Source organism: Hyperoodon ampullatus (genome assembly GCF_949752795.1).
Source record: "Hyperoodon ampullatus genome assembly, chromosome: 7".
NCBI lineage: Eukaryota > Metazoa > Chordata > Mammalia > Artiodactyla > Ziphiidae > Hyperoodon > Hyperoodon ampullatus.
Window position 1 is genome coordinate 10,517,963 of NC_136920.1, and position 14,881 is coordinate 10,532,843.

The following is a 14,881-nucleotide window of genomic DNA, read 5'->3' on the forward strand; positions in this document are numbered from 1 at the left end:
GCCGTCCCAGCAAAGAAATCCCCAACCCCTGTGCCGGCAGACCCTGGGGGCTCATCACTGGAGTTGGCACAGTCCTTTATTCCCTCTCTCATCTCCCTCGCACCAATGGCCCTCTGCTCTGTGTGGGAGCTGGGGACACGGGAAGGCAGACTACCCCAACCCTCTGGGGACTCACAGGCTGGAGGGGTGGGGGACAGGCGTGTAGCCGCAGCCATGGTAAGAATTTCACTGGAGACTTGGGTTGGGCGCTGGGTCTAAGAACAAGGTCATTGCCCTGGGTGTGGGAGGCTGAGGTGGGGGATTTGTCAGGTAGGGAAGGTGGCAGAAGCGTTCCAGGCAGAAGACCTGGCCGCGTGGCTGGAGTAGCGAGGGGGATGGGGAGGGCCGGAGCCGTCTCTCTGGTGAAGCTGAGGGGCTGAGGCGCTTGTGCGGAGCCCTCAGGGTGGGGTGAGAAGCTGGGGAGATTTTGAGCATGGCTGACGTCAGCCTCCGAGAGCTCAGGGCCGGTGAGCGGCCAGGAAGCACCGGGTCGGGTCCGGCCCCTGCTCTTCTCTGTCGGCAGCCTTGAGAGAGGGTCGGGTGACGGTGAACCGGGCAGCGGCCTGCCAAGCACACCTTCCTGTGCCCCTTCTGTGTTTAAGGCGGCTCCTTAGATAGTGAGAGGCTGGGCTCGGCTGGAGGGGCAGCCCCCCGGCCCTCCGGAAACCCAGGCCTTTGCTCTCCTTCCTCAGAGAAGAGCCTCCTCCTCCCATCCCATCGCAGGCTTCCCAGGAGGCCTAAAATCGTGTGGATTTCAGAACAGGACGCCCCTGGGTGCTGTGTGTTGCCTTCTTCACTGCCCTGTTCAGGAAAGGCACGGAGGGGTTAGTCTCGTGGGTGCAAGTCACTCCTGATCCCTGACATGTGTCCGTCCTGAAGACAGGAGATACTGCTGCCCTGCTCTCAGGGCCCAGGACTGAGCTCCCTGAGCTCATCGTGGGGGATGGGTGCGCAGTGACAGCCTTGATAGACGTCTAGGGGCTTTAGTAGTAGAGTCTGGGGCCTGGGAGGACCTGCAGCACAGCCGTCACACCCTCAGCTCTCCCCCTCACACAGTCCTACCCTCTCCCTTCCCCTTGATCTCTCTCGAGGTGGAGCTGGGGGTAGCTAGGGCATTTAGGTCTCAAATGGGGGAATGAAGGGTAGGGGACAAAGTCCATACTGTCAGCTGGGAGACCCAGCCCTTGGTCTCCACTCTCCCAAAGATGTGCTGTGTGACTCTGGGCCAGTCCTATCCCTCTCTGGGCCTCTGCTTCTCCCTCTGTCCAGCAGTAGGGGTGGGTGCCAGGCCTGCCCTCTTCTGGGGTTCTCTGGAGGGTGGAGGGGATGGCCCACTCACCAGCTCCAACAGCAGTGCAGCCAGGCCGCTCAGCACTGGCACCGCCCCGTACACCAGCAGGGGTAGGGAGGCACCGTGTACACCCAGCAGCCGGACCAGAGGCCCCAGGATGGCTCCCCCTCGGGCTGCCATCTGGCCCAGGCCCACTGCGGTCATCCTGCCCACACAGATGCACCTGTGAGGGGCCGTGCTGCCTGCCTGTGGCTTTGGCCTCTCACTCTGGCCCGGCCCTACTCAGCCCAGAGAGGCGCAGTGGGTCAGGCTGTGTTGGGATGCACCTGGGCAGCCCCGAGACCACATGAAAGAGAGATTCAAGGCACGAACATCCGGTCTGGGGGAGGCCACCCCCACGGCACCCTTCCAGCCCAGATGTCCCCCACCGTGGGCCTCACCTGAGCACAGTGGGGAAGATCTCGCCAATGGAGATGGTGATGCAGGTGACGGCGGCCCCGCCCCCGCCCCGAGCCCCAGTACGGCCAGGGCTGAACACAGGGCCCCCACCTCTGTGGATAGAGATGGGGTTAGCGGGGCTGCTGGAGGAGGCCCCGGGGTCTCTCCATGACCTTCCAAGTGTCTGCTGGTCACCTGCACCTGGGTGTCCCCAAAGTCCACACATGCACTGTGTCCTAAGTGATCTCATGGCCACATTCCCTGCCCCCCAAGTCCGCTTCCCACCCAGACACCCAGAGCCAGACCCTGGGAGTCCTCCTCGACCCCCTCCATTTCTCTGCCTTCCCACATCCCTGCAATCCATCACTGAGTTCTCATTCTGTCTCCACAGTTTTTCTCGATGCTGCCCCCTCCATCCAATCCTGCACCCGCTGCCCAGTGCGGGCCACCACCATCTCTCCCAGACGCCCTGGCAGCCTCCTTCCTAACTGGGCCCTGCTCTAGTCCAATGGCCTCTTGACGAGGGGGACAAGGGTTCCCACAAGGGTTTGTGGCTTAAGCCCTCCCCGGTAGGGAGCCTCTGGCCACAGCCATGTGCACCCAGCCTGCCTGCTCACCGTGGGGCACCAGCATGTCAGCCAGGATTCAGAACCCCACCAGCACCGGAGATGCCGCCTGTGTGGGCTGGTGACCCAGGCGGCTCAGCAACAGCAGGGTGCCAACAACCCTGATGAGGACGTGGAGCAGGAAGATGTTGCTGCCTAGGGCCTGCAGGTCCAGGGCCAGGTCGCAGGTGAAACCAAAGGCAAACCTGGGGGGTGGGGGCAGGCAGGTGAAGGCAGCCTGGGGATTGGGCTGCTGGTTTGTTCTCAGACCTGTTTCCACCCTCCTGCTGGCTCTGTACGGTGGGTGGGGGGGTGGGGGTGGGTCTCTGTAGACTACATTTCCCAGGTCCCTTTGCCAATGCCACGCCTCATGAGGTTTGGCCAATGGGAGGCACTGGTGAGAGGCTGGAGGCGGGACCAGGAGAGAAGCTGGGGTATTGCTCCTTCCCCAGCTCTGGGTGCCAGGTCGGGCAGTGGCTGTGTCCCCTCCATGGCTCCAGCTTCCACTGAGCAGCCCCTTTCTCTGTGGCTTCAGTGGTGTCAGTCTTTGCCAAGTGACCCTGGCTCCTGGGCTCTGATAGTACCTCTCCCTCCTCTCTTGTCCTTCCAAACTAGGGTGGAGGTGCCTTTCTGCCATTGAATTCTTTGATTGCCTCCTCTGCCTAGGGGCGCTACAGCTCTCCCAGCACCTTTGTTATGAATCTTCCTTATTAATCTCTTCTATTGACTCTCTCCCCGACCTGAGCCCACCTGAGCCGGGCTGTTTCGTGTCGGGAGCCTGACTGATAGAAGTGGGTACCAGTGCTGCAGGCCTGGTCCTGGAGGCCCTCTCAGGCCAGTGGGGCCAACAGAAGAGGCAGCAGAGGCTCCCTGGCTGGATGCCAGCCAGAGCCCTGATTCCAGGTTCCCTGGCTGCTGGCAGCCCGAGGGCTGGCCGGAGGCAGAGGCTGGGGCCGGGTCGGGTGCGGGGGCCCGAAGGGGCATCCACCAGCACAGGGTGGAGGCACAGGTCCGGAGGCCCAGTCCAGGCGTGCGGAGCAGGGTACCCAGGATGGCAGGAGCCTGGACCACACTCAGCTCCTGCTGCGTGGCTGAGAGCAAGACCTGGAGCTGGTGGGGGCGGGGCGCGGGCACCAGCCTGGCCCTCCTCCCTAAAACCCTCAGCCTGGGGGCCCAGGGCCCTCCTTCCGTCTCCCAGGGGCCCTGTGAAGGGACAGGGAGAGGGTCTGAGGGTCAAGTACTGGGGGAAGGCCCAGCCCCGCCTCACCTCGATGGTCAGTGCATCCCCCACTGCCCTCTCCCGTTGACGGCAGCCGCCCTCTGTAGCTCCCGCAGGCCCCTCTCCAGCGTGCCCGTAACGAGGAGCCATCATGCTGAGCCTGCCGGCCACCTGGGGCGGGGGAGAGGGAGGGAAGTGGGAGGCGGACACTGCCTGTGGTCCCCAGGGCCCGGCCTGCATGAGCCTCACTGCCCCTCTGTCCCCTTCTGCCCAGAGGAGTGGCCTCACTGGCAGCTGAGGCTCAGGGTGGCTGAGGTCGGGGGAAGGCAGCACAGGGCTCCGGGGCTGTGGAAGCCGGGCCCTCTGGCACCCTCCTTCCCCTGCAGGCCACCCTTTCTCCCTCCTCCCTCATCCCTCTCTTGGGCTGGGGTTGGGGGCCCCTGTTCCTTCCTGCCTCCTTCCCAACCCCCTGGCCCTTCCCCGGCCTCGCCCGGGAACCAGGGCTGGTGGGCCTGCGTGCAGTAAGGACGCCCCCATGGCTCGGGGACCGCAGTCCTGCAAGCCCACCAGTGTCCCCCACTGTCCAGCCCTCCCCGATGTCACACGGCCCTCCTGTTTATCCCCATGGCCACACCTTCCTGCCTGAGCTGGCCCCTCCCCAGGTGCCCCTCCCTGCAAACAGGTCCACACCCGCCAGGGGAGGGGCTCAAGCCTGCAGCAGGGTCTTTGGTCCTGACGTCACCAGCCCCGGCCACCTGCACCCACCTGTCACCAATGCCCCTCACCTCCAGCGCCCCTCGCAGGCGACCGGCCCACTGCCCTTGCCTCACTTTTGGCCCTTTCGCCCATGCCCGGTGACAGTCGCCACCTCCTGAGTGCCAGTCAGCCTCAGGCATCCCAGTGCCCCCTCCCCAAATGTCACTTTCTAAAATGTGCACCCACCTAGTTCTGCCTCTGGAACAAATCCACTTATGCTTTTTTTTTTTTTTTTTTTTTTTGCGGTACGCGGGCCTCTCACTGTTGTGGCCTCTCCCGTTGTGGAGCACAGGCTCCGGACACGCAGGCCCAGTAGCCATGGCTCACGGGCCCAGCCACTCCACGGGATGTGGGATCTTCCCGGACCAGGGCCCATGTTAGGGCCCAGCCCCTAACACTAACTTGTTTCCCACCCCCTCAACATCAAGCCCAGACCCCCTGCACCATCCAGGCCTCGGAGCCCCCTCCATGCCCACCACCGCGCACAGGCTCCTGCCTCCAGACTCAGGTCCCCCAGTCAGACACGTTGCTCCCCCCGCCCCACCCCCAGCAGCAGCCAGGGCGGGGCCGCCTGCTCCACAGCCACCGGGTCCCTGAGGTCCTTGGGGGTTTGCAGAGCAGGGGAGAGAGGGGGACTCCAGCGCACATTGACCCTGTGACCTGCTGGACTTGGGGCGCGGCAACCGTGAGGGAGAGGGAGATGTCAGGGCGACTCTGACTCCAGTACCTGTGGGTGGGGGCCTGCCATCAACGTCGGGGAGGCGCTGGGGAGGAGCAGGGGTAAGGAGCTGCTACGTTTGAGATGCCGAGACACTGGTAATGGGGACATCACGCAGGTGGCTGGAGGCCGGGGAGCGGCAGGACAGGGGAGGGGGTTGGGGGCCTGCAGTGTTTGGAGCAAGAGCAGTGGGCACAGGTGAGGTCCCCGGAGAGAGAGCATCGGTGCCCTTTTGTGCGGGGGCCGAGGGAGGGGAGGAGAGCGAGGGCGGCAGGGTCACTGGAGTGGGTTTGTGTGTGCAGACGCTTCTCACGAAGAGAAAGTGGGTTGGAAGAGAGGCAGAGGAGCTGGTGGGAGCTGAGGGGCCGGGGGGCCCATCCTCAGATGGGTCCACATCCCCCACTGGTGCATCAAACCCTAAGCGTGGTTTGTGACGCTGTGATGTAGGGGATTTCCTGCGAGCTCCACGGGGGCAGTGACCCTGTCCGTCCTGCTCATCGCTGTCACCCCGGCACCAGCCAGTCCCCCACCCATGGTGGTGCTCAGTGGCAATTTGTTGAAGTGGTGAAGTAGTGGAGTAATGAATACATGTGGGCACATAGCACCTGTGTGGGCCGGTCTGCCAAGGAAAGTGGGGCTCAGCCCTGCGAGTCAGCATTAGCATCAGAGAGCCAGGAGGGGTGCCCTGGAATCTGCATCGCTGACATTTGCCATTCACCCTCTTGTTATGGGGGTGAGTCTGCCATCCCAGAAGGCCACCTGTCAGGTACGAGTGCCCCCTCTCAGAGCCGCTTGAGATGTGATTGCCTCCTGCTCTGGAGAGTGACTGCAAATTAGTTGCTAAAGGTTCCATATTAAGAACTTTTCTGCTGCAAGCTGTTGGTCTGGGAGAGATTTGTGGAGCCAGCCTTCCTCGCAGTGTGGGTGCAGGTGCCCCGTCCTCCACTGGGCCTCTGCTGTGCTCCTTTCTGTGGTGGCTGCAATGGCCAAGCAACTGCCAGGTGCTGGGCCTATATATATGTGATGAGCGAGGCTCAGCCCTACCCTGGAGGGCCATCCATCCATCCATCCATCCATCCACCCATCCATTCACTCATCTATCTGTTTGCCTGTCTGTCTATCTATATATCTATCTCTCCATCCACCCAACAAATATTTACTGTGCACCTACTATGTGCCAGCAGCTTGGTAAGGGCCATGCCTGATTTATTTCAGGGCAGTGCAGACATTCCCTAACCTCCCATACGTGTCAGCCCTATTTGGAGGAACCAGGGACCCCTCTGACAATTGGGCTGTGGTCCTTGTCCTCTAGCAATAATGTCAGTATGTAAGATTGACTGTGGCTGTGTTTTGGGAGTGGTGCTTGTGTGTGTGTGTGTGTGTGTGTGTGTGTGTGTGTGTGTTTGTGTTGGATCTTTGCATTCCATCCCCCCATCTGTCCTAGTGCTGCCATGCCTGGCATGAAGGAGGGGCTCAGAAAACGTGCCTGGAGGCACACTTGCCAAGGCAGGCAATGACAGGAGAGGGGAAAAGGCCGAGAGGTGATGGGAAGGAAGGCGGAGGGAGTGGAGACACGTGGGAGGAGCAGGGGAAGAAGCCCTGGGTTGGGTGGGTGAGCTGTGGTTGTACCAGGCTCCCGTGGCTCCCCTCCGGCCTCCTGCACCCCAGCCCTCTGCGCCCCGGGTGGAGGGTGGGCAGTATCTCCTCCGAGGAGGGGGAGGGGCAGCACCCGCCAGGAGCACACGAAGCAGAGGAAGAAGGGGGCAGAGACCGCCAGCCGCAGCAGCGCCCAGTCACGCACGCCGTAGGCCACTGCGGCCATCAGGACCTGGCCGAAGCTGAAGCCCGGGGCTTTCAAAGTCATTGCCAAGGCACGGGCTTGCGCCGATGGCCACTCCGTCACTGCAAGGAGACCAAGTGGGCCAGCCTGGGAGCCTGCACGAGCCTCCCCTGCACGGCCCGGGTCGGGGGACCTACGGAGAGTGCCGGTGTTCATCATGACGCCCGCCACGGCGAAGGCCACCAGGAAGCGGAAGAGGCAGTACACGGGGAAGGTGGGAGGAAGGCGGCTGCCGTGCCCCCCATGGCCATCGGAAAGTAGCTCCAGGTCAGCACCAGCCTGAGTCCAAACCTGCGGCACATGCACAGGGAGGGCGGCCGGGCCTGTGGTACGTCCACCCTATGCTCGCCCACTGAGCATAGCGGTGTTAAAGTGCCTCTCAGGGCCAGACCCACATTCTGCGTCCGTGGAGGGAGGGCTCGTGGGCAGCGCCCCCGCGGCCCAGGCAGGAGTGGAGGCACTGGGCAGGGGGTGAGCTCCCTGTCAGCAGGGGCAGCCAAGCAGCAGCGGAAGGCAGGCACGTTGCTGAGCAGGTTTTAGCAGTGAACGTTTGATGAGGGCAATGACCCTTCACAGCCGCAGAGGAGGGTCAGTGAAACTGAGGCCCGGAGAGGGGCTGAGCCTTGCTCAGCGGCACAGCTGGAGGGTGTCAGAGCGAGACCCGGGAGCAGGTATTCCCACTGCAAGCGGAGTTTTCTCCCCAGACCGGCTGCAAGAGGCCAGTTCAGGGCCAGTCAGGGCCAGGAGTCTGGGAGCACAGGGCCAGCGAGGGGAAAGGGGACCTCACCTGTCAGAGGCTTGGCAGCACACAGCAGCTCCCACCAGGATCCCGGCCAGGTAGATGGACTGGGCCGTGGGCTTCCGGGCCTCGGAGTCACACATCAGGTCCCCCTGGTGGGAGAGGAGGGGGATCTGAGCTCCGGAGGCTGGATAGCCCAGGTGGGAGGGGCAGGAGGGGCGGAGGAGCCTGATGGGAAGGCCCAGGGAACTGGGGCCGGGTGGCCAGCCTGGTGACCTCTGGGGTTGTCACCCCTTGCCTAAGCCCCTCCATGGCTCCCTATTGCCCACAGGTCCAGGATCAAGCCCTCTCTGGCCTCATCTGCCTCCTTTGCTTTGGCCCCTCCGCAGCAGCCACCCCACGCTGGCACCTCCTCCCCGCTTTCCCGAGGCCACTTCCCTCCCGTTCCACAGAGAGGCCCTTCCCGCTTGCTGGGATGGGCCGTCTCTCCCGCTCTCCCACATTTGCTGGATGCTGCCTCTGGGAACCCAGTGAGTCTCCCCTGAGTCCCCTGAGACTCCTGGGTGGAGAGAGCTGCCCGAGTTGCAGCAGCAGGGCCGCCTGGGTATCAGACCTGCTCTAGTACTACCTGCTCTTCCACAGCCTGGGGACAGTGTCCGCCTGCAGGCTCATTCCTGCCACCAACCCCTGTAGGGCAATGTGGCCGAGGAGGAGCCAGAAACCACCTGTAAGTGTGGAGGCCAGGGGTGGCGGGTCCCTCCCAGGACTGGGCTATTTTTGAGTCCAACGAACTGTAATCTGTGACTTTGGCCTCTAAGGTGCTAGGACCTGGGGAGGGTCTTGGGGGAGGCCCTCACCTTGGCCACGATGGTGGAGGTGCTGCGGTCATAGACCCAGCCATCCACGCGTGGCTCCGTGGCAGCCTCACTCCAGTTGGTGGCCATGGCTTTGGGGTCCAGGAGCTGCCACTGTGGCTGGCGGAAGTGGAGACACCGGTGGGGCTCGTGGTTGGGGCCTGGTGGGATGGAGACGGCCAGGAGGGCCTCAGGGTCCAGGGCCCCGGGGACACTGGCCTGGGTAGTGCTGTTGTCCAGGAGGGACGCCCAGCCACGGTGACTGGGCATGGCGGCCGAGGAATTCTCCAGCATATTCTGAGTGGTGAGCCACATGATAGGGACCACAAGGGCCACCATCGGGAGAACCTGGAACCTGCCCAGGCTGCCCACTCAGTCTGGGAGTTCGGAAAAGGCCATGGAGCCTGCCCAGGGGGCCAGTGGAGGTGCCCACTTCACAGAGGCCAGCCCAGGGCAGAGGGGCTGACGTGAGGGGCCTGCCTCCCCCGTGGCCACTCCTGCTCCGCCAGCCAGGCCACCTGGGGCATGGCAGTGGCGCCTGCTTCGCAGACTTGGCCCGCAGGTATCCGAGCGCCTGCTCAGCCGCCGTCACTCAGGGTGGCTCCGACGGGGACCTGAGTCTGTGAGGAGTGACCCTGAAGCCACTGGCACCTCCCCAGAGACACAGCTGCCCCTGGATCTCTGGGAGAAGCTGAATTTGGGAAGTGGAGAAAGAGGAGGCTGAAGTCACCCAGGCTGGAGTTACTGTGTCCAGGTGACACTATGGGAGACGGGTTAGTAATCATTTCCTTGGTCAGTTTAACCCGGCTCTGAGGGAGGTGCAAATTCAAAGGCACGGCAGCTCCTGCCCCATGTGGGCTGGGAGGCCTTGGCTCTGCCCTGGTTGCCGTGAGGCTGCCGCCGCCCCCAGCATCCCTGCTGCCCCTTGGCCTGGCTCTGCCGGTGCTGAGGGCTGACCCAGGAGAAGCACTGCCTGGGGTCCTCTTAATCTGGGGGCTGGTATGACATCGTGCACCATGAGGACTTCTGTGTGTGTGTAGGCTGAGTCACCGGCAAGCATCCAAACCCCACGCATCCCAGCCAGTGTGGCCCAGCCCTCCACCCGCGTCCCCTCACTTGTACGTGTCCACTGTCATGGATGCTGCCCCCCCTTTGCGGTCACCCCCTCCTGAGCCCTTCATGGGACTTTTAGTGTCACCAGACACCCCGTGGGCTCCTCAAGTTCAGTGTTTCCCCAAGGTCTCTGCCCCCTCCCCAAATCCACTCCCAAATTCCGTGTCTTGTTTCATGCTTCCTGTTACTCACTTCCCAACCCCTCCAGTGGCCAAGCCCTACTAACTTCTCCTCCCCCACCTCTCTGTCTCCACAGCTGTCCCCTCCCTGGTCTCCCTGCCTCTGTTCTTGTCCCTGCAACCCATCTCCCACACTGCAAAACCCTCCTGTCAAATCCTGCTTAAAAGCCAGGGGGCACCCCCTCAGCAGCAGCTAGCCAATGTGTCCCATGGCCAGGGCGGGGGTGGGGAAGCAATGCATGCTGGAGGGGAGGTCAAGAAAGATTGGACCTGAGCCAAGAGACCCCCCCATGGTTGCAATAGTTAATTCTCCAGGCTAAAGGGCCAGAGGCCACAGAAGGGCAAAAAATGTGTGTGCATGTATACATGAGTGCATGGATGTGTGTGCCTATGTGTGTACATGAGTGCACAGATGTGTGTGCACAGGCATGTGCATGGATGTGTGTACACACGTGGTGAATGAATGTGTGTGCATGAGTGTATAGATGTATGTGCACATATATGTACACGAGTGTGTTCAAGTGTGTGTGTGTGATGTGTGGCAGGTAGAGAGTGGGCAATGGAGCAGTGATGGTGACCCAGCCATTTGTTGTCATGTGCTTTGGAGCATGAGGCCCGCCTATTTTAGGAATATCTCCCCTCCCACTGCTTCCTTTTGTCTTGCCCACTCTTCCCTCGGCCCATTCATGTAGCTCACAGGTACAACCTCCTCGCCTCCCTGGCCTCTGTACCCCAGCTCACCCACTGCTTCCCACATGCACCCTGTGCTGGCTCAGTGGGCTCCTGCCCTTTCTCAGACAGTGCCCTTAGCCTAGAATGCTATCTCCAGGCTCACCCTTGGGCCACATCCTCCATGTACTACAAGAGCCTCCTCCTCCAGGGAGCTCTCCTTGATTATTCCTGCCTCCCCGTGGAGCTCAGAGTGGGCAGTGGAGCCCCTCTCTTCACACTGTCCTGCACCCTTCTGTTATTGTCCAGCTGGCCTCAATTCCATCCAGTTCATGTTGGCAGGGACCCTTCTTAAGAGCATCTTTGGAACCCAGGTTTGGACAGCAAACAAAGTTTCCATGAAGATGTGCTTCAGCTGTTTTTAAAAACAACTTCTTTTTTTCCCCTGATAATAAAATTAATGTATGCACCTTCCAAAAAATTCAAAACATATTGAAAGGTAAAAAGAAAACAAAGATCTCTCCTGAACTCACCAACCAGTGATCACCACTGGTAACAATTTGGTGTGAATACTTCCAGACTCTATTTTAGTCATTGTATGTTCTGCTTCATAAGCCTGGAATGCAAACTAAGCTTAACATCTCCTTTTGTAAAGTCCAAATGAAAAGCCTCTGCCTTTTACCTAGTGATTCTAGCCTATTCACATTTATTGTGGTTATGGTCATGTTTGGCCTTTTGATGCTTTTTCTTCTTTACCATATTTTCCCTTTAAATCTTTTCCTTGTTCCTATTTTCTGTGGAATCCATTGCCTTTTCTTGTTCTGTTTTTCTTCTGTCGTGGTTTGGCAGTGACACATTTTATTTCTGTTAGCCTTATATTTGAACACACAAACTAGGAGCTCTTTTATACCGTCTCCTTTCTTCAAACCTCCCACCTCCTCTTCTGTTCTCTCAATAAATGTCTTTTCTTCTTATTTCACTAAGAAAATAGAAGCCATCAGAAACCAACAGTCTGAGTCTCTCACCGAAGCCAACAGGCCTCGGTGCCCCAACATTCTGCCTTCCATCCTGCCACCGTAAATGCCCTACACGTCCCCTCTCATTGTGGCCAGCTCCTCCCTGTGTGCCCTGCAGCCCACCTCTCCACCTTTTCAAGACTCCCCTTCCTCCTTGGCACCTGACTTTCCCTCCCTACTGGACAATTCCCATCAATGTACAAACATGCTGCTTTTTTCTCCAATCCTCAAAAAAGCTCCTCTCACTTTCAACCTTGCATCTCTCTTCAGCTGCCACCCTCTTTTTCTGCTTCTATTTACTGTACAGTTCCATAAAAGGCTTGTCGACACCCATCTCCAATCTCTCTTCCCATTCTTTTTTTTTTTTTTTTTTTGCGGTACGTGGGCCTCTCACTGTTGTGGCCTCTCCCATTGCGGAGCACAGGTTCCAGATGCTCAGGCTCAGTGGCCATGGCTCACGGGCCCAGCCGCTCTGCAGCATGTGGGATCTTCCTGGACTGGGGCACGAATCCATGTCCCCTGCATCGGCAGGCAGACTCTCAACCACTGCGCCACCAGGGAAGCCCCCCATTCTTTTTTGGATTCATCTTCATCAAGTTTTTGCCCTGTCACCCCATGGTCACCAGTGATGTCCCTGCAGCGAGTTCAGTGCTACTTTCCATTTTCATCTTACTTGAGCCATCACAGCCTCTGAGATTTCTCCTTTCATAAGACCCTTTTCCCCTGGGCCCCAGGGCTCGCCCGGCTCTCCTCTCCCTCCCCCGCTTCTCAATCTCTTTGACTGATTCCTCCTCTTCTCCCCACACTCTTACCCTTGGGGTCACAGGGCTCAGTCCTTGGTCCTCTTCTCAGTCTCTCTCCTCTATCTTTGGGACAATTCACCTCTTCAAGGACCTCCTCTTGGAATGCTAGACTTTAATCCAACCCCCTAAACGTAGGGGCCTGTTGAAATACACAAGGCCCCAGATGGAGCCGCTCCTGCTCCTGGCAACAAAGAAAAACTTTGATAACATTCATGTCCCTGTAAATGCTCCGCTTGACCAGAAATGCAGTGTATGCAGGCAGCCGGTCCCCAGACGACAAGCCAACCCTGGGCTTTATACTTATTGCCTTGTTGCTTCTCATTCCAAACAGGGTTCACTATGTGGTCCCAGCCAATCTGATATTTTCTAGTTTTCTCATCCTGTTCTTTATTCTTTATTTTATAAAGCTTCCTGCCTTCCCCCTCCCTCATTTTGCAGTTCTCTGAATGGAGATGGTCCACGTCATGAAGTGTTGTGGGGTTTTTTTTTTGAAATTTTTATCTAATTCACCATTTAAAAAAATTTTATTGTAGTATAGTTGATTTATAGTTAATTTTATAGTTTATTGTTGTGTTAGTTTCAGGTGTACAGCATAGTGATTCAGTTATACAGATACATATACTCATTCTTTTTCAGATTCCTTTTCCCATATAGGTTATTACAGAATATAGAGTAGAGTTTCCTGTGCTATACAATAGGTCCTTGCTGGTTATCTATTTTATATATAGTAGTGTGTGTATGTTAATCCCAAGCTCCTAATTTATCCCTACCCCCACCCACCACGTTTCCCCTTTGGTCACCACAAGTTTGTTTTCGAAATCTGTGAGTCTTTCCTGTTTTGTAAAAAAGTTCATTTGTATAATTAAAAAAAAATTAGATTCCACATATGAGTGATATCATATATTTTCTTTCTCTGTCTGACTTACTTCACTTAGTATGATAATCTCTAGGTCTATCCATGAAGTGTTAAACTTTGTATCACCTCAGTTATCTTCTTTAATCACTTTCTAATAGGCCTAACAGACGTCCCACACTTACCGAGGCCAAAGCTGAGCTCCCTTTAAACATGCTTCTCTGTGGCTTTCCTGTCTCAGCAGTCGGGGACTCCATCTTTCCAGCTGCTCAGGAAAAAACCCTGGAGCCATCCCTGTCATACTTCATATGCCATTTGCCAGGATGTCCTGTTGGCTTGACCTTAAAGCCATGCCTGGGCCATGCCCACTTCTCTCCTCCCCATCTGCTACCTCTGTGGCCCAAGCTGCTGCCGTGTTTCCCTGGATCATTGCAAGGGCCTCTTCATTGGCCTCCCTTCCTCCACCTTTGAGCCTCTGCCATCTACTCTCCACATGCACACAGATAGAGGGATTCTGTTTTACTTTGTTAACAGAAAAAATTAATCAATAGTCAACCTAAGAAAGAAATGGAAATTTTTATTTGAGCCAAACTGAGGATTATAACCTGGGAGACAGTCTCTCAGAGAGCTCTGAGGACTGTTCTGAAGAGGTTAAGGGGGAGGCCAGTATAGACGTGATTTTGGCAAAGTGGAAACCTGCAACCGAGCACACATCTCAGGAGAAGGTTGCCGCTAGTCACGAGGAACAGACATCTTAGTTAATGACCTTAGTGCTTTTCTAAATGTGAGAAGGTGCAAGAATCCGAGTTCATAAAAAATTTCTCCTGAAAATAGCTAATTATCCAAAGGCCCGTTCTGCAAGTTTTCCCAGAGCATAAAGTGCTTCATCTTGATCTTTGCCCTGAATCTTTTTTAGGATTACTGTAGGTCAGAGACTGCAGTGGCAAATGACTTGATTCTTGTAGAACTGGATGGTAGGCAACATTCTTTATTTCACAATCCCTTCCCTTTTGGACTTAATTTCGACCAAGGCTTAGGAGGCGTTTTATGACCAATTTGTCCCATGGCACTAGGAATGCTTATTCCCAGGTCAGGCGAGGATTTCATTGATAGGCCACTCAATGTGCTATTCCTGGACTAGGCCCTGTTAAAAGTAGCCAAAAGCCTCTGGGCTGCCTGTCTTATTAGTCTTTTATGGTCCAGGAAATTGTTCCCTCTTGTTACTTCTTCCCATATCTAGAGTTACACTGTTACAATCATTCATCTTATAGAACTGGATTTTTTTTTTTTTTTTTTTTTTTTTTTTTTTTTTTTTTTTTTTTTTGCGGTACGCGGACCTCTCACTGTTGTGGCCTCTCCTGTTGCGGAGCACAGGCTCCGGACGCGCAGGCTCAGCAGCCATGACTCACGGGCCCAGCCGCTCCACGGCACATGGGATCTTCCCGGATTGGGACACGAACCCGTGTCCCCTGCATCGGCAGGCGGACTCTCAACCACTGCGCCACCAGGGAAGCCCCAGAACTGGATATTTGATCTATTATTTCAAGTCACCTAATCATCACTAATTTTATCAGAGGCTCAGTCATACATTTGGTAATGCAAGAAACAGTAATCTTATAAATAGACAGAATACAAGTAATATAGCTAGTAACCTTAATATGGTTGTAAGTATTTAAGCTAAGAATTTCCATTAGGAGTGGCCCAGTATCTCCCCAGACCATCTGACCAGTCTGTTCTGGGCCATACAAG

At 57.2% G+C, this 14,881-nt stretch overlaps 1 protein-coding gene across 1 annotated transcript; it reads right to left on the reverse strand.

The window, feature by feature from the left end:
• Positions 1–497: 497 nt before the first annotated feature.
• Positions 498–8,898, reverse strand: SLC22A12 (solute carrier family 22 member 12; the record flags this gene model as incomplete). Its single annotated transcript, XM_079707729.1, is given in 16 exon segments — positions 498–563; positions 1,379–1,535; positions 1,771–1,838; positions 1,841–1,881; positions 2,386–2,413; positions 2,417–2,579; positions 3,362–3,477; positions 3,641–3,669; positions 3,672–3,741; positions 3,745–3,763; positions 6,800–6,968; positions 7,044–7,127; positions 7,130–7,197; positions 7,694–7,797; positions 8,503–8,871; positions 8,875–8,898. Coding segments are annotated over 16 exon segments (1,575 nt in total).
• Between the last annotated feature and the right edge of the window lie 5,983 nt (positions 8,899–14,881).